Below are 19,542 nucleotides of genomic sequence, written 5' to 3'. Positions count from 1 at the left end.
AAAATTTAATCTAAGTTACGTATTTTTTGATTTTTTAAACAATTTTAGTCATTTTTCGTCATGAGTGTTTGCAAATAGCAATAGTGTCACATTATTGCCACGTCGAAAAAGAACTAAAATCTTAAAAAAAACAAAAATAGTAGACTGAAACGAAAATTTGATGATATATAAGAATAAAATTGCAACAAGACAAATATACATGACTAAAAAAACAATTTTCCTTTGTCCAAATTAGAATGTTACCAAATCACAGTAGAATCCTAACTCACAAGGTATTAGTTAAATAAACACAAACAAATATTTCTCTCCCACTTGAACATTGATCTCGTTTCTCTCATTCTTGCAAGTTACTCAATACCCATAATTATTAAAATGGTGAGAAGAGAAAGAGATGATTTTTAAATGTCCCAAGCTATTTTTTAATGCATACACATCCCCCTTTCCCAAGAAACCCTGCAGAATCTGCTATATAAATAGAAAGCCCGCCAACTCTTTCATTTGACTTAACCAAAGACTTGATCAAGCGGCCATCAAGTTGTGTACTTGATAAAACAGTGGGAAAAAAAAAATCCATTTATCGAATATATTTGACTTTCTATTAGCCAATTGCCAAGTTTCTTACACCGAATGGCCCGGTGGTTCTCAGCTGGAAGCCGCTGCTCGTGGCGGAGGCTGGTGGCTTTCTGCCTCTTGTGCTACATACTCATCGGTATGTATTCCTTCATAGGCAATGTACTCGAAGAAGCTGAGAAATTGAACCGAGCACACTTCCGGAACATCGGCTCTATCCAGCTCCAAGAGCTTGAACAGGTGGAGGAAATGATTCTTCCTCAACCATTTGGACTCGAATTCCGTGAAGTAACTAGTCTAAGTGATGAGTTCCTCAATGCATCATCTGTTTTTAGGCCTATGTTTTTTCCCGGAGCTACTATGGATCCAAGAAAGAATGCAGAAAACAGTAGCTTATACTATCACCCAGGGAGGGTATGGTTGGACACTGATGGATATCCAATTCATGCTCATGGGGGAGGTGTTTTGTTCGATGAGAAATCGGGAACTTATTTCTGGTATGGTGAGTATAAAGATGGTTTGACTTACCGTGACCAAGAAACAGGGAGAGCCCGTGTTGAATTCATTGGTGTTGGCTGTTATTCTTCTTCGAATTTATGGGAATGGAAGTATGAAGGAATTGTACTTCCTGCAGAAGAAAACAGGACTCATGATCTGCATAAAATGAATGTGGTGGAAAGGCCTAGAGTTATTTACTACGGTGAGACTCAGAAGTATGTAATGTGGATGCATATAGATGATTCCTCCTATGAAAAAGCCTCGATTGGAGTGGCCATAAGCGATTTCCCAACCGGTCCTTTCAGGTATCTTGCAAGTAAGAGGCCTAATGGATTCGATAGTCAGGATCTAACAGTTTTTAAAGATGATAATGGGATGGCATATCTGATCTATTCTTCTGTCAAGAACAAGGAGATTCACATTAGCCCTTTGAATCAAGATTACCTGGATATTACAAATGAGACAGCCAGGGCACTTGTCGGATTTTACAGGGAAGCTCCTGTTGTATTTAAGCATCAAGGTATCTATTACATGATTACATCAGGAACCGGTGGTGGAGCACCTAATGAGGCACTGGTGCATGAGGCTTCATGGATTTTGGGGCCGTGGGAAAGTATAGGGAACCCTTTCGTTGGTGCAAACAAAGTTTTCCGAGTTGGAGCATTCTTTTCTCAGAGTACATTCGTGCTCCCCATGCCTGGCTCGGTTCCTGGTACGTTTATTTTCATGGCAGATAGGTGGAATTTGGATGATTTAAGGGACTCGAGGTATGTTTGGTTGCCTTTAACTGTGAGAGCTGGAGATGGAAGGTATGATGGGCTTCCAATGTGGTCAAAAGTTTCCATCTTTTGGCATGAAAAATGGCGGATTCCACCTAGTGGAAATGGGGGTCTGAACCAATTTCCAGATCTGATATCACAATTTGAAGAGAGAAACGGAGAGCAAGAGAACAAGTGAACTCTAGATGTTTCACTACAAAACTTTGATCCATACTAGGTTAATTTTCATCGTAATTGTGAAGTTCAAACGTTCACCATTCTGTTCTTCTGCACAAGATTCACAGATTTCGAAATTCAGATGTATTTACAATTTCTTAAACTTCTTAAAACTAGTTTGTTATGCACAAGCATGCCCACTAGGTGTCTCGAGGAAAGATCCAAGAATTCCGAGAGAGACTGGATTAGTTGAGATGATATATATATATGGGGGACGAAACTTCACCAAAAATTGCAAATTTTTTCCTTCTCGCTGTAACTTCAACCTGTAGGTAAGTCCAACAGTACCAACTCCTACCCAATTGTCTCGCCATAAATTTTTTCGAAATACAAGCATTACTCCTGAATGAAGCTAAAAAGATATGCAAGTTCACAAGAAATGATCCTACTATGAAACACATTCACCACTTCATATATGTAGTAAAATGAAATTTGTGAAGAGTTATTTGTCTCATTAAGTTAATCAGACGGCTGAGATCACTCATAGCCAAAGGGGACTTCATCCAACGGCTGTGCTTTGTATCTTTGAAGTCAACTGGATTAAATGGAATGAGACAGTTAAGGGCTGTTAATATATATAACAGAACAGAGTCTTCTTCTTCTCGCGACACCGGGAAAACTCTCTGAACACAGAGCACTGAATTCACCCAGACTCCCTTATTCTCTTATAGACAATTCTTGAGCTAAGATTTGCTGATCTTAGGGAGACAGAACATTTATACAAGCTTGTAATACATATATGGCTATATGTCGAAGTCTCTATGGTGATGTGATCTTGAGAGAGTTGTAATCGTGATCGACTTGTTCATTTTAGTGGATTTCATTGGGGTGTTCCCAGAACCTTGAATGTAGGATTGATCTCAATCCGAACCAAGTAAATGCGTGTTGTTTCTTTGATCTCTTTCTTTCTTTGATCTCGCTTGAGTTTCTTAATTTCAATATCAACAAATTGGTATCAGAGCCAGGTTGGTCTTGTGATAACCGGATCTTGACTGACCTGAACGAAGCCACTTGATCGAGATCCTGACCGAAGTCTTGAGTTGATTTCTGGAGGATAGTCTACTGGCCAAGGGCAAACTTTCAATATGTCAACATCAAGATTTGAGGTGGAGAAATTCAATGGAAGAAACGACTTCAATCTGTGGAGGGAAAAGATGATTGCACACCTGGGAAACTTAGGGTTGGATGATGCTCTAAATGGTGAATCAAAATTGCCAAACACAATGCAGAACAAAACCGAGATTCTAAAGAAAGCAAGAAACACAATTGTCCTGAGTTTGAGCGACCAAATTCTCAGAAAGGTGGTGAAAGAAAAGTCTGCCTGTGAGATGTGGACTAAGCTAGAGCAATTATATATGACGAAGGCACTCCCTAACAGAATCTACTTGAAGCAACGTTTTTATGGATTCAAGATGGACGAGAATAAGTCCATAGATGAAAATATGGATGACTTCACAAAGTTACTCTCTGATCTAGAAAATATAGAAGTAAAAATTTATGAAGAGGACCAGGCTATCTTCTTGTTGAACTCCTTGCCGAAACAGTATGATCAATTGAGAGACACTCTGAATTATGGGAGAGACTCTCTTACTCTTGAAGAAGTCACAGGGGCTGCCTACTCAAAGGAGTTGGATCTCAGGGCTGCTGGAAAGCAATATTAAATAGCTGGTGAAGGCTTAAACGTAAGAGGCAAATCGGTTGAAAGAAAAAAATATGGGAATAAACAAAGACCTCAAACCAGATCAAGGTCAAGAATGATAAAGACTTGCTGGACCTGTAAGAAAGAAGGGCATTTCAGAAGAGATTGTCCTCAAAGAAAGGTATACCAGAGGCCTGAACTAAGTCTAGGAATAGAAGTTGCAAATGTACTCCAGGGATATCAAGAGGCTGAGGTCCTAACTATATCGACTGATGATCCAAAAGAGCAATGGATCATGGATTCAGGATGCACATACCACATGTCTCCTAGAAGAGATTGGTTCTTTGACTTCGAGGAACAAGATTCAGGACAAGTGTTAATGGGAAACAACCAATCCTGCAGAGTACAAGGTGTTGGCTCAGTAAAGTTGAAGATGTTGGATGGATCAGTGAAAGTGATCACTGAAGTTCGATTCATCCCTGAGCTTAAAAGGAATCTAATCTCTTTAGGAACACTGGACCAAAAGGGATTCAGCTATAAGGCACAAGATGGTGTACTAAAAGTTTCAAAAGGGTCCCTAGTGATCATGAAAGGAAATCTGAAACTAGGATTGTATGTTTTGCAAGGTAGCACCATAACTTCAGAAGCAAATGTCATAGTTCCTGTCAAGGATAAAACATCTCTATGGCACAAGAGACTTGAGCTTATGAGTCTAAAAGGACTCCAAGAACTAAGCAAGCAAGGCCTTCTGGACTCGAAGCAGATCATCAATCTGGAATTCTGCGAGACCTGTGTACTGGGAAAAGCACATAGATTGAAGTTCAACACAGCAACTCACAATACAAAATCAACCCTTGATTACATCCATTCTGATTTATGGGGCTCCTCTACAGTACCTTTGTCACTTTCTGAATCTCAATATTTCATTTCTTTTATTGATGATTATTCTAGAAAAGTGTGGATTTACTTTCTAAAAACAAAGGGGGAAACATTCACAAAATTCCTTGAATGGAAAACCATGATTGAAAACCAAACGGGTAATAAGATAAAGAGATTAAGGACGGATAATGGGTTAGAATTTTGTAACCAACAATTTGATAACCTTTGTGCAAAATCTGGAATTGTTAGACATAGAACATGCACATACACACCACAGCAAAATGGTGTGGCAGAACGCATGAATAGAACTATTATGGATAAAGTTAGATGCATGTTAAGTGAGAGTGGTCTGCCAAATAAATTCTGGGTTGAAGCTGCTTCAACAGCTTGCTATCTAATTAACAGGTCTCCATCTTCTGCCATAGGATTCCTTGTTCCTGAAATGAAATGGTCTTCTATAAAACCTGATTATGATCACATAAGGACCTTTGGGTGTGTAGTATATATTCATGTGAACCAGGGTAAACTCAATCATAGGGCAAAGAAAGGCATATTTCTCGGATATCCTAATGGTGTTAAAGGTTACAAAGTTTGGCTATTAGATGATCTCAAGTGTGTGATAAGTAGAGATGTAATTTTTAATGAAAACGAGTTTTTTAAAACTAACACAAGTGTTCCAGAAAGTGCCAGCTCTATACAAGCTGAGCAGAATCTCCAAAAACAGGTGAATTCTCAAAATTTGGATGGAAACACTGAAGCAGAAAAACCAAGGATCCAAAACTCTGGTGCAAGCACTTGCTCTCAATCTGAAAATGCCTATGAAATATGCCAGAATCAGCCCCAAATAGACTCTCACACTGATGATCAAGAAGTCCAGAGAAATGAGGAAGCTCAGATCTATAAAGATTATACTCAGCCCCTAGATGACTATGTTCTATCTAGAGATCGTATTAGAAGACAGATTAGGAAGCCACCAAGATTTGCAAATGCTGAGTTCATAGCATTTGCTCTAAATGTGGCTGATCTAATTGAGCTTGAGGCACCAACCAGTTATAATGAAGCCAAGATGAGCAAGGACTGGATCAACTGGAGAAAAGCCATGAATGAGGAACTCGAATCATTATATAAAAATCACACTTGGACTCTTGTTGATAGGCCAAAAGAAAAAAAGGTCATTGGTAGTAAGTGGGTATTCAAAAGAAAAACAGGGATTCCAGGGGTAGAAGCAACCAGATTCAAGGCCAGATTAGTGGCAAAAGGATTCTCTCAAGTGGAAGGTGTAGATTACCATGAAGTTTTTTCTCCTGTAGTAAAGCATACCTCAATCAGAATTCTATTGTCAATCACTGCTGTGTTCGACTTGGAATTAGAACAATTGGATGTCAAGACTGCCTTCTTACATGGCAAATTAGAAGAAGAGATACTGATGACACAACCTGAAGGATTTGTACAACAAGATGATGCTGGAAAAGTCTGTCTACTGCACAAATCGCTTTATTGTCTCAAGCAATCTCCCCGGCAGTGGTATAGGCGGTTCGATGACTTTATTTTGAGTCAAGGGTTCCAGAGATCAAAACATGATAGCTGTGTTTATTATGCCAGACTTCTAGATAAGTCATATATATATCTACTAATCTATGTAGATGACATGCTCATCGCATGTAAGGACTTGAAGGAAATACAGAGATTGAAAGATCTCCTTAACTCTGAATTTGATATGAAGGACCTCGGGCCAGCCAAGCGCATCTTAGGAATGGATATCATCAGAGACAGATCTGTAAGAACCCTGAGTCTATCCCAAGAAGGATACATATGTAAGCTATTGGACATTTTCGGTATGAAAGATGCTAGGAGTGTAAGCACTCCCATTGGTGCACACTTCAAGCTAAAGTCGGTCAAGGAGGAAGATACTGAACTAGAACATACTTGCATGAAGGATGTACCATATTCAAATGCAGTAGGAAGTATTATGTACACCATGGTATCAACGAGACCAGATATAGCATATGGATTGGGTTTAATTAGCAGATTTATGAGTAAGCCAAGTAGGGAATACTAGCAAGCCGTGAAGTGGTTGTTAAGATACTTGAAAGAGACCAAGAAGCTGAAATTGGTTTACTCTCGATCCCAACAATCAACCTGTGGTGTCATAGGATACTGTGACTCAGATTATGCTGCTGACCTTGATAAAAGAAGGTCATTATCCGGATATGTTTTTACGCTTGAAGGAAATGTTGTAAGCTGGAAATCAAGTTTGCAACATGTGATAGCCTTGTCAACAACCGAAGATGAATACATCTCTCTCACAGAAGCTGTAAAGGAAGCATTGTGGATCAAGGGCTTTGTCACTGAACTGGGATATGAACAGAAATCTGTTACACTCTTTTGTGATTCACAAAGTGCAATTCATCTCTCTAAAAATGCAGTATTCCATGAAATAACAAAGCACATTGACGTGAGGTTACATTTTGTGAGAGAAATCATCACAAGGGAACTTGTTAATGTCAAAAAGATCAACACAAATGTAAACCCCGCTGATATGTTAACTAAACTTATTCCAGCGAACAAGCTCAAGGATGCCTTGAGTCTGCTCAAAATGGAGGAATGATTGTCAGGTCCTGAATATGGAAACATACATCTGGAATCACTGAAATGAGCCAAATAGGTGGAGAATTGTGAAGAGTTATTTGTCTCATTAAGTTAATCAGACGGCTGAGATCACTCATAGCCAAAGGGGACTTCATCCAACGGCTGTGCCTTGTATCTTTGAAGTCAACTAGATTAAATGGAATGAGACAGTTAAGGGCTGTTAATATATATAACAAAACAGAGTCTTCTTCTTCTCGCGACATCGGGAAAACTCTCTGAACACAGAGCACTGAATTCACCCAGACTCCCTTCTTCTCTTATAGACAATTCTTGAGCTAAGAGTTGCTGATCTTACGGAGACAGAACATTTATACAAGCTTGTAATACATATATGGTTGTATGTCGAAGTCTCTATGGTGATGTGATCTTGAGAGAGTTGTAATCGTGATCGACTTGTTCATTTTAGTGGATTTCATTGGGGTGTTCCCAAAACTTTGGATGTAAGATTGATCTCAATCCGAACCAAGTAAATGCGTGTTGTTTCTTTGATCTCTTTCTTTCTTTGATCCCGCTTGAGTTTCTTAATTTCAATCTCAACAAATTCATATATGTAGTAAAATGAAATTAAATCAATTCGATTCTACAAAGGAGGGGCATTTTCCATTTGATCAAGAAACAATACTCAAAACCATCCCAAGCAACCAAACTTCTCATTCTTCCTCCACGAATGCTTCAACTCGCAGAAGCACGAATCCAACGGCAACCCCGACAAGAACCAATGCAGGCATAATAGCAGCAATCCTGAAAATCTCTTCCACAGCATTGCAGGTGGTAGTTAAAGCACCGCCGCCTCTGCCTTGCGAAGATTTCTTTTTCAGTAAGCTGACAATCTTCGCAAAAGACTGCTCAGTGCCAACTGGTAGGCCTAATGAAGCCACATTGTTATGTGCCTTCAGCCCACCAAATGAGCTCAATCCATCGATAAACTTGACTCTTGTTCTCCTCTGGGCTGATACGGCGGTGGCGGTCGGAAACGTCACCGAAGATATTGTAGCCGATATTGTTGCCATCGGTCAAGAACACAACCTACTTATAGAAAACGATGCAAGAATCATGTTATTTATGCAGAGTGTATGGTAAAGATATGATACCCACTAAGATATTATCGAAAAAAATTTCTTTTACCTGTTTTTGTGGGATTTCTCGATCTAAGATTCTTGATGAAATAGAGGGATTGAATGAGTGGAGTTTGTATGGGGGAGAATTACAAGTTTGAAGTATTTGGATAAGGTAAGTGTTAATATGTTTGGCTTGACATGAAGATGAGATGAGGTTTATTTTCATGAGTGAATTCTACCATTTAGTAGTGGCCAGAAAAAAAAGATTGAAGTAATAATAGAAACTTGTATTTTGAGGAATTGTATATTCGATTATTTTATTTATATAAAATAAAAGCATTGTTTATCAATTCAAGGTAAAATATATGGGTAAAAACTTGTGTGAGACGGTTTCACATGTCGTATTTTGTAAGATGAATATCTTATTTTGGTCATCCATAAAAAAATATTACTTTTTATGCTAAGAGTATTACTTTTTATTGTGAATATCGGTAGGGTTGGCCCGTCTCACAGATAAAGATTCGTGAGACCGTCTCACAAAAGACCTACTCAAATATATGATACTACTTTCTACTTTCCACCTCTTGGCTTGTCTTAACCCTCCTTTAATCATTTGAAATGAGAATTTCTTCAAATTTGAAATTTGATTTGTTTCAATTCCATCTCATTTTTTCTATTGGTTAGGTATATAAATGGAAATATCCATCCCACTAAATAAAAAATTGTTAAGTTGGTTCAAGAAAGAAGAACAAGTTACTCTGCTATACTATTTTAATCAAGGAAAAGAGGCTTAGAAAAACAAATTTTGATACACTATTAGTAAAGTGAAAGAGGCTCGGAGAAACAAAATTTGATATATTTGATGAAGCATTTTTATTTTCCTAAAATACCCCATGTTTTTTAAACACATTTACCCCTATTATAAATGAGCAAAGATTTATAATTGTTTTTAAAATTATTTATAATAATCTGTTATTTATACTTTTTGTATCATTTTTATAACATGTATCTTTTTAGTACTGATTTTTTTAATTTAATTTAGATTGTGACAATTAACTTTTGCTGTAGAAATAAACTCAATCAAGTAATAATTTCAAAATTTTACCAAAAGAATGTCACTGCACAAAAATGAAAAGAACTATACATTAGCTATTTTACATTATGCTACCTCAAGATGCAGTCATCAGAACCCTTCCATCGGGGCATAGGTGACCAAATGTCCATCTTGAATACAAATTTACATAATCTAAAAATAATATACAGATGGGTGTGTATTAACAGGAGCGTTAAGAGGAAACCATAAATCCGTTCTCCCATTTCCTGTGAGAATTTTGACCATTACCAACCTTAAGATCGGAACTCGAGATCGAACCATCTTGACGCTGTGAGAAGAGAATGTAAAATTCAATACTACTCAGGCTGAACTCGCATCTTTTCGTGTACGTCAGTTACAATATCACGCAGCTCGGGGAAAACTGAGATGAGAATAAGTTCCAGTATTCCATATCCAAGTTGCTTTAAACAGACTGATGACTGCAGTAAATGAAAGGAAAAAGAAAGCATCCACAACAAAGGGAAATGACATAAAATACAGTCAGGTTCTGGTAAAATGCAAGTATTAGTTTTCAACAATAACACGATGCCTCGAGGTTTAGGCATATTTTAAGTAATGAGCGGAGGGAGAGGGGGAAGGGTATCTGCTTTTTGTTACCTGAAGGAAGTAGTATACGTCCCTCGCACAACGCTTATACTGCTTTTGCCCAATCAAGCTGACCAAAGTGGTCGGAGCACCATCTGCCATGAGGGAGACAATTAGATTTCGGTATTGATGAGAAATCTTCAATTACCAGTATTCAGAAGAACTACCAAATAAGGCTATCAAACAAGAAAAACAAGGAGCAGCATAAGATTCACCTCTAATCTGTTTCTATACCAATATGAAAAAAATATATAGCAATTAGATAGCAATGCTCACCAAATATCATCTTTTTCAAATCACTAGCTCTTCGAGCAGCTTCAAGCTGTTGCTCAAAAGACCCTGGTTGAGCGACCCTTCTACCACTTTGTTTTCTGGTATTTTGCCAAGATCCCTGGTTAGTTTGACTATCATTTAGTAGACTTTGAGTGTGCAGTCTCAAAAAGAAAGTTCCATCGGGCCAGAGAACCTATTCAGAAGATAATAGTCAGGAAAAGGAAGGACAACTCCACCAAAGAAGTCAATATATGCAAGAGATTCTCAGATGTTTCAACGAACAATAAATGTTGAGTTACAGAGGAAAAGAATCTTTGCCAACCCACATTACCAACCATAGTTTTAAAAATTGAATCCCACATAGGCCATAGCCGACCAAATTATCAGACAACAAAATACAGAAAATAGAACATAAAATATTAATATGTCATTTAGGCATATAAATTTCTGGAACGCATCTGTACTAGGTTATGAACCCTCCATGACATTAAACTTTAAAGGCAGTGAGATCAAAACCTACAAACAAAATCACACTACAGGTTCGAGTGAAAAAGCCCCCTCAAAGTAAATGTTTTCACCCCAATACCTACTTTGCCGCCAAAACAAAAGGCATGGATCTAGATAAATGGACTGGCTTTGCTGAGGTATTCTACACTACACGGTCGACGATCCTACTATTGAGGAAGAACAGATGCATTGGTGAGCAGAACAAGAATCAAACTCAACTCTTAGACTTGAAGATGATGCTTAATCTTAAGGAAGGGGGTTTTGTTACAGGCCTGGGGCATAAGGAAAATAGTGGTCTAGACCAAGACTGGATTACATAATGATAATCGAAGGATCTAGAAATAGGGAGAGGAAGAGATGGTCAGGCAAGTGGGGAAAAATAAAACGGGGAAAAAACTGTGGCCGAGAGGTTAGTAGCCGTAGCATGAAGACCTCTCGACAAGTGGTCATGGATCATAATGCACGCTTGAGCAACTGGCCAGAGAATGATGCAAGCGCGACATGTAGAAGAATTCATGATGTGACCATGTCTCCCAAACTTATCGACTTGGGTTGCGGGTTAAGCATTTTTCTTCACAACAGTTCTGTTGCTTTGTGGCTAGCTTTGAGCCAGGGGGTAAGTAGGAATACTGATTTGCCACTTTCATTGCTGTTTCATACAGAGTATTTCCTTTTAAGAATTGAATATATAATTAACTTACTCTTGGATTCAGATTTGTTTGTGTTTGCGTTGTTAAAGCATGGTGATTGCACCAAAATAGCAGTTGAAGAATATTCAGGTTAATAAACTGTTGGATAAGAAGACTCGTAACTCACATTGTGAACCCATCGAATTCCTTGAGCAATGACCTCCTCTCTACGGAGCCACAGTATTTGCCTTGAGAGCCAGTCATCAATGGCATCCTCCATGACTAACTGCAATATTTGCTTAGATATCCAAAAAACCTGTCTCCTAGAGTTATAAAATAAAAAGTATGTGGTCAAGGTATGATCCGCATATGAAGGTATGTTCTTTGACTGTAAAACTCAATTAAACTGACAATCATCAAATATAAGAAAAATATCTTCAGACATAGAGAAATCAACAAGGATCAGTATCACTTTATTTGAAATGATGGAAGAATGCCCCAACTGGATGAGAGAAATTTGACTAACTTGCTTTCAACTATATTGGGAATATCCACGAGGTTTGGAGAATTCAGGAAATTTGGCTAAGTGAAAGAGTCACTATCAAGTATGGCTGAAGAACGCACAATGATCTTATCATCAGTCTATCCCTACCATTCAAACTCTCGATAGTCATCGGGTCCTTCAGAAGCTCAATTTTCTACACTTCATTTCATGAAAAAAATTCATTCCTGGACAAGAAATCTGATTACTTTGCATAAGAAGGACAAATCATCTACAGATCCATTAAGCTTGGTTGAACTCTCAGATGCAGGTTAAGGTCAACACTCTGCTTAGACAACTATAAGTCCATCCGTTTAATAAGGAGAGTGCATAGAGTGAAACATATCTATATGATCATGCATGATATTTATACAAGTTGATTCCGTTACAAGTCAAAATCCCGAAAAAAATGAACAAAAAGATGGCATAAAATTAGTTTAGTGGGTAATTGAGAAAGCATTCATCCACCAGTAAAAAGGATAGACAGCATTAAAAATCCGCATCACAGTGGAAGGTCAAAGGCTCATATACATTGAATTTTTTTCATTAGTATAACACCTGCAATGTATTCACGTGAACAGACAATGACACAAATACCCTAGTTTGAGAAAAGTAATTTCGCATTTAATTGCAAGACACAAAGCAAGTTCATGATTTAAAAGTATGAACAGGATCACCTTAGCCAGCCTCTTCTCTTGAGCTGAAATATGTTATCAACTAAATTGAGAACCGGAACACTTAAATTTGGTGGTGTCCACTGCAACACAAATATAGCTTAATCAGAGAATTCATAAAGAGTACTAAAGTCTAAATATGTGTCCAAATAAATGTGTGTAGAGAAATACAAAGAGGCAATAGGTGCCCATAAAACAGCAGAAACAAAAAGTCAACCAGGTAAATTTCAACTAAATGACCTAGTGAAAAACAGGATGTTAAGTGCGAAAGATTGATGAACCAAGAGGAATAAGAGGGAAAGAAAAGAAGACAACTAAACACTCAATACCTCTGGAGGCACCGCAGTTGGATCATCTAGGGGAACTGACATTAAGGCTAAACTAGATTCCCGATATTTGCTCTCACAGCTTGTTGCGGGTTTCATCTTTACACCATGTATTTCCTCAAAATTCAATAAACTGATCTCTTCACTTAGTTTGACAACCCTTGGTGGAAAACCCTGTGAATTCGATTCATTGTCTGAATGCCACCCATTTGCTTGAGCGATAGATTCTAGTTCCCGTCTCCGCTGGTTTGCATTATCACCTTCCTCATTATCAGAAAAACTATTAATTGATTCAGAGGTTCTTTCCCTCATAGCCAATTTATTTAAATCATCAGTATTCAAGGACAAATTTCTGCTTGTAACGGAAGAAGATGGTTCATGAAAAGAGGAAGGTGAGCCAACGACTTTCCTCATCAGGCCATCAGAAACCCCTTTGAATTGGCGTACAATATCATCGACAGCATCATCCACATTAACTGTTTTTGACGAGGGATATTTCATACTGATCAGTCCTTTCCAGATATAATTCAAGCTCAACTTTTAAAAATAGAATGATCATAAGAAAGAGCTTAGGCTCTCCTGAAATATAAGAGCCTAATTGTTTTTAATCACCACATAGCCTTCTACGATATTATTTATTTATTTATTTAGTGAGGTCAAATTCAATTCCAAAGTGACATTTAAATGCCTGGCTTATTAAAGATCATTTTCAACACAGGCAAACGGTAGACAGGTAATGGAACTTTTAGTCCACTTTAATACAACCAAAAATGAAAGCATCACTAATAACGTAAAGTTAACAGCCTCAGGCAACTAATTACAAGGTATACATTTGAATGTAGACATCAATTAACACTTTGAATGGTATGGTATATACAGATGAACTTAAAAGGTAATATATCATGCTAAATGAGTAAGGCATCCATGGAATCACAAAATTTTATATCAAGCACCAAAATAATGCACCTCAATTACAACTCTCAGGACCAAAAGTCTGCAGATTAAGAAGTATATGGGTAAAAAGTTAATAAGGTGGGAGGTTTTGACACTTGAACCTTCTACCCCATCTTGAAAATCTCCGGCGAAATTACATGGGAAGTTGAAACCAGTTGAGTTAAAAGTTTAACAACAAGAATGATTTTATTCACCAAGAATAAAGCCAACATAAAGGCTGGTCAGCCATCATAAAAAAAGGTAACAAAATGTATAGAAAGACTCAAGAAAGAAGGCCTACGAAGGAAAAAAAGATCGAAGATCGCGAATCACAAATCAAACTTTGAATTTATAAAGAAAGGAAATAATATAAAAAGGTCAAAAAAAATTTCTATTTGATTTCATATAACCAGGATTTTGTAACCATATGCAGCAATAGAGGAATATATTTTGAGTAATCAAGTATCTAGGTTGCTGAAGGTCATGACTCTAGCATCAATAACCAAGTTGAAGTGTCATATCAAGACAAACCAACCAAAGTACTGCACATCTGCATGCTGAAGTGATTCAAACTAACAAAAATTAGATAAAAATGACAGTCGAGAAGAGAAGATGCATACCTGCAAGACTCCTCATTGTAGAAGATGATTTTCCAAATGAGTAATTCTTCAGAGAGAAAGGAACCATAAATTAATCAAGACACAAAGGTACATATTGTTTTCTTAACAAAAAGCCAAATGCACACCTTAGAGGAAGCACTTAGAAAATCCCACACTTCATGTTGCTCGGCAACATTGGCAATCGACAAGAGATCCTGGTAAACAAAGTTAAAACAACGATAAACATGAAATAATAGAAAAAGGCAGCCAACGAAGTGTTGGGGCAATCACACCTGAAGATACTTGTCAAGCTGAATGCAGCGCTGATGAACAAAAGAATCCTCCATACTTGAAGAAAATATCCTTTTGGGAGGTAAATGCAATGTATAATTAGGAATGTCCTTAAGATGTCTATGTAATCTCTCAAAATTTCGATATCTGCAAACAGCAAGACAAAACAAATATCAAGTGAACAATTAAATAAATAACTGAGTAATCCAGATCTAATAAGAAACTCTCGCTCAGTGAAATGAAAGAAGATTAACAAAGTTGAAAAGCATGATGGGTATAGCAATATCTTGTATTCAACTGGATGCACAAACATGACCTTCTTTTCACAAACCAAGTATTGCAGTCAGCATCAGTCACAGCAATTGAGTAAACTGCAAAGGATTTTGAGCCAAGTTTCTCAAAGTATGCTCCAACAACCTGCAGAATCAAGGTTTGTCGATCAACTTAAGGCACTACATATCATCAGATGGCACTAATCAATGGTTTCCATAAATTGTAAAAGAACTCTTTAACTCAAGCTTCAGTTAAAGTAGCTGATCATGCAAACGCAGGCAAATAGAGAAAGCCATTTACATTATAACATCTTGCTCGTAAAATTCTATTATTCACTCATACATGTTTTACACTTAAAGATTAAAGCAATATAAAAAACAAACTTAGTCGTCTTACTCGACATCTTAGCTTCGGAACATGCAGCCCTTCGCCATGAATAACCATATCTGAAATACTCTTCCTGCTGCGTATATTAGGCTTCTTAGCATCTGCACTGTAGTATTCTGAAATGATGGGCGCAGTACCTACACTAGTAAGTGTATCTTCGAGTCTAGGATGAATGTGTAAATCAGAAGTGCTGTTTGATCTTTTAAGCTTGTTTTTATTTTCATGGGAAGAAACAACAGCAATTTTTTCCAGATCCTCAATGGTAGATCCTTCCTTCAAAAAAGCTTCCTGGTCATGATCTTTTGAACTGCCAAAAGCAGCAATGCTAGAATTGGTAGGTTGGTTATCTTGTTCAGGCCTGGTAGGTGGTTTCTTATGATTCTCATCTTCTGCTTCAATTGATGTTTTGGGCTTCTGTACTGGTATGCCCACGAACAATTGTTTTTGTGGGACTGTGCCTAATGAGCCAGTACCTTCAGAAGCCTGAGGTCGTGGAGCAGCTTTCTTTTGGAGTTTCTTTTTATAGTTTCTTCCGATGGCCCACATGTTTTCAAGATTTTCAGGCATAAGGACTTCTGTTCTTCTTTGGTTTGCTGCATCAAATGCTTTTGCCCATTCAGCAGGCCGTGGAATGTTATCAACGAAGAAATTTCCTGAGGTATTGGATTTCAGTGCCTTCTTATTATCAAATCGAGACAAAGACAAATCAGTTTCTTCAATGCCAGAAGAAACACTTTTTTTCAAATTAGAATCACTGCTTTGGTAATGTTCTCCAGCAACAGCTCGATCACAGTTATGACTCTCAACCTTAGATGATTGAGCAGCAACAATATCCTCATTATTATAGGTAAGTATAATATACTCAAACAACTCATTAATATACCTGTATAAAAGGTTAGGAATAATTAGATTCCATAATGGTGATGCTCCAGCGACAACAATTGGAAATGCCATAAAAATTGATTGATTAGAAAAGAAGATTTCTGTAAGCATTCACAAAAAACTTCGATGCACGCATGCCATAAAAAATGATTGATAAGAAAAGAAGATTTCTGTAAGCATTCACAAAAAACTTCGATGCACGCCATGACGATAAGCAAATTATGAGAAACAGAGTGACTTTTGACTACAATGAGACATAAATTAGGAGTAAACAATAATCATGACACCCCTCTTACGGTACATATTACACGAGGAAGCAAGATCAAACTTTTTATGATATCCAACTAAAACCCCTGCTACGATCATAGAGATGGGCCCAATAACGAAAAGCCCATTATTAAGAATGTTTAATCTAGAAAACACAGGAAAGGGATTCATGCGTGAGAGGAATAAAAGAAGTGGGGAGAGAGGGTTAGTGGAGTGGATTTCTTTATCATGAGAGTCAGCACTAGCTGAGCTAGGGAGAGAATATTTTCTCATTGCGCAGAGAAGATCTCTGGGAAAGAACATTTTCTTCTTTCAGTTTATAATATCATCTTCTTCATTTCCATTCCAGAAACTTTGCTCTTATTCTATATTTGCAGAATTAATCCTCATTCCAGATTTGCGGCTTAGAATCATCATCTCCTAACACCCCCACATTTTCCTTGAATAAGCATTCAAGGAGATCAAATTGGTCAACTATTAATCTTGCACCAAACACTTACGTAACAATTAACAAGATAACCAATAACATATGAAACATCAAGTGGCCGTCTGATCCGCATAGTTGCAATCCATGATCCAACCAAAAAAAATGGAAAAGGAACTTCTTAAAAGGAGAATAAAATAACTTGTTTATAATTTAAAAAGTAAATTACTGGCACCTCACCCTGGGCTTGCAAAATCCATGAGAGGTTGTACAACCAAACAAGTCAAAAGCTCACGAGCAATGCACCGAACTAAAGAACACTGTGCTTCCCTTGGTCTTAGCACGACAGCTAAAAGGCCTCCCATGAGCCGCTGAAGAACCTATACATACAGAAGCAATAGATCTCATGAACATCGATCAGAAGGAGAAAAAACGAGATTGAGCAAACAATTTGTTTCTGAATCAGAACACTTCTACACCTTGTACTCACACTCTGAAGATATCAAAGCAGGATGAAGTTCCTTAGAGGACAGAAGATGGTGTTTCAACCTCTCATCCCGTTCTTCAGAGGACAATGTTCCCATAACATCCACACCAATAGAAGCCTGGTTTCTTCTAAAAAGATCGAGGTGATCTCCAACCAGATCTACCACATCCCTGGAGACAGGAGAAACGAAGTTCAATTGCTAGTAAGCTTTTGCAATAGTACAAACGCACAGTAAAATATACCTTGTTAACAGGTCAACAAGGTTTACTTCTTTGATTCTTCCAGATATTTCACCAAGAACATCCATTATTATCCCACGGATAAGCTCTGGTGCCTCTTTGTCAGGAGTAATATCAGAATACCACAAATCTATCACAAAATCACGCAAAATTTGGTTGATAAAATCTTCAATAGCAGCCTCTATGACAGGAGAATCTATTTTTCTCTTCCATTTTTGAGCAGGGGACAGGGTACTCAGGCGGGAATCATTAACAGACAGCTGCTTTTTTTCTAAGTGCGATAAGTAGGACAATGGTCTGGTGTTCTGAACCTTCCATCGGAATTCCACCTCATTGAGTAGTATTCGTAATCCAGAAACCAAGAGTACACCTATCGGAATGTTCATCAACATTGATTTGCTAGTATCTGCCAAAAATGCATAAATTTAGCGTACTGACTGGGATTAGAGGAAAAAAATAAATAAAAAAGTAGAAGACTCGCAGTAAGAAATTCCATGGGAAACAACTTTAAAAAACAGTTTATAAAGTTGAATTCTTGTCCCTAACATAAATATGGTTCAATTACATTAAAAATAGCAGTGACATTTGCTTTGATCAAACTATTTCAGCTGAATTAGCATAAACACACTGTGATCAACAAGATTTCCTAATAAGGTAAGGTACCACACAACCAAAACCTTCCAATATGGCGAGGTGCCATAGCTGAACCAGTAGAAAGGGACTGGGGTGATGGAATAATTACACGCATCTTTATCATATAACACAAAATGTAGTATAACCACCAGAAGCACCAAATAGTTTAGGTACATTTAGAATGTTACAGATCATACCGATTGTAACTGCACCTCTCTAGTGTCTGGTATAGCAGAATTTACTGTACCTTTTTACAGTTTCTTCAACATACCATAACACCACAAATAATCCCCTAATTTTTTTTGAGTTAATAATCCCCTAATTCTGTGCACATGCATAATCCTAGGATCAGCATTATACAACAGAAAGCAAGACCAAAGTTAAAACCAAAAATAGAAGTACAAAGCAAAATTCATTCTTTAAACAATAGATTTTCATCATACTCGCAATTAAGCAACTAAAACAAGAAACAGGGAATGGAAACTGAGAGTTACGTGTCAAGAAGTAAGATACTCCAAATATGCAGAGAATCCACCACACAGCTCGAAGCTTAGCTTCTTCGATCAGATCCTGTACACTCTCCATTGCCTTCTTCATCATCCACGAATACCTTGTTGACAATTTCTTAGAACTAAAAAACCTGATCAAATATACGAAAATTGAAAATTCATAAAAGGAAAAGGAATCAAATTCGGCCGTCCCACTGCAAAATCGAATCTGATTAATAACATAAATAAAATCTAGTAACAGAATCGGCGTCCTTCCGTGGATTCAGGAGTAAAATTCAACTTTTTTCAGCTAAAAATATTCAAAATTCCGGTCGTGTCTCAGTTCGAATTTCTGGGTAAATAAAGCGCTGGAGTTCGCATGAGAGGAGACATAACTAAAAGCGTTGGAATTCAAAGTAAAAACGTTCTCAACACGTTTCCATTAACTCTGCCTAGTTGTCCGATCGGTGCTAACTGACAAAATTTTATTTTTTCTTCTTCTTTAATTTAGTAATAATCTGTACGAAATTGTCTTTCAATTGATTTGAAATTTATAAATTTCGATAATCGTCAATAATAAATTACAATTTATATAAATAATTTTTTAATTAATTATTTATTAATTATATAAATAATTAATTATATAAAATAAAATTAATTTCAAATATTTTCATTATTGATTGAAGTTGAAATTAATCATAA

General features: G+C 37.2%; 3 protein-coding genes and 1 long non-coding RNA gene across 4 annotated transcripts; 2 read left to right on the top strand and 2 right to left on the bottom strand.

The window, feature by feature from the left end:
• Positions 1–226: 226 nt before the first annotated feature.
• Positions 227–2,278, top strand: LOC140987219 (uncharacterized). The gene has a single exon (XM_073455646.1). The coding sequence runs from the start codon at positions 628–630 to the stop codon at positions 2,023–2,025; it is 1,398 nt and encodes a 465-aa protein (XP_073311747.1). The 5' UTR covers positions 227–627; the 3' UTR covers positions 2,026–2,278.
• A 14-nt stretch (positions 2,279–2,292) lies between these two features.
• Positions 2,293–7,960, top strand: LOC140987218 (uncharacterized). Its single transcript, XR_012177087.1, has 2 exons — positions 2,293–2,483; positions 7,785–7,960. It is a non-coding gene; the product is annotated as an uncharacterized lncRNA (long non-coding RNA).
• Positions 7,766–8,510, bottom strand: LOC140987217 (uncharacterized). Its single transcript, XM_073455645.1, has 2 exons — positions 8,356–8,510; positions 7,766–8,256 (listed from the first exon to the last, which is right to left on the bottom strand). The coding sequence occupies exon 2, from the start codon at positions 8,238–8,240 to the stop codon at positions 7,881–7,883; it is 360 nt and encodes a 119-aa protein (XP_073311746.1). The 5' UTR covers positions 8,241–8,256; positions 8,356–8,510; the 3' UTR covers positions 7,766–7,880.
• Positions 8,511–9,373: 863 nt separating this feature from the next.
• On the bottom strand, positions 9,374–19,258 carry LOC140987698 (uncharacterized). The gene is made up of 15 exons (XM_073456330.1): positions 18,847–19,258; positions 17,723–18,125; positions 17,473–17,650; positions 17,234–17,373; positions 15,430–16,303; positions 15,077–15,177; positions 14,763–14,907; positions 14,616–14,684; positions 14,491–14,536; positions 12,941–13,413; positions 12,615–12,694; positions 11,584–11,719; positions 10,264–10,453; positions 10,000–10,082; positions 9,374–9,821 (listed from the first exon to the last, which is right to left on the bottom strand). Exons 1-15 carry the CDS (start codon positions 18,950–18,952, stop codon positions 9,699–9,701), a joined length of 3,147 nt encoding a protein of 1,048 aa, XP_073312431.1. The 5' UTR covers positions 18,953–19,258; the 3' UTR covers positions 9,374–9,698.
• Positions 19,259–19,542: the final 284 nt, after the last annotated feature.

This window comes from Primulina huaijiensis, chromosome 11, assembly GCF_012295235.1.
Source record: "Primulina huaijiensis isolate GDHJ02 chromosome 11, ASM1229523v2, whole genome shotgun sequence".
Taxonomy (NCBI): Eukaryota; Viridiplantae; Streptophyta; class Magnoliopsida; order Lamiales; family Gesneriaceae; genus Primulina; species Primulina huaijiensis.
The sequence above is the reverse complement of the archived record's forward strand: the minus strand, read 5'-3'. Positions and strand labels throughout refer to the sequence as shown.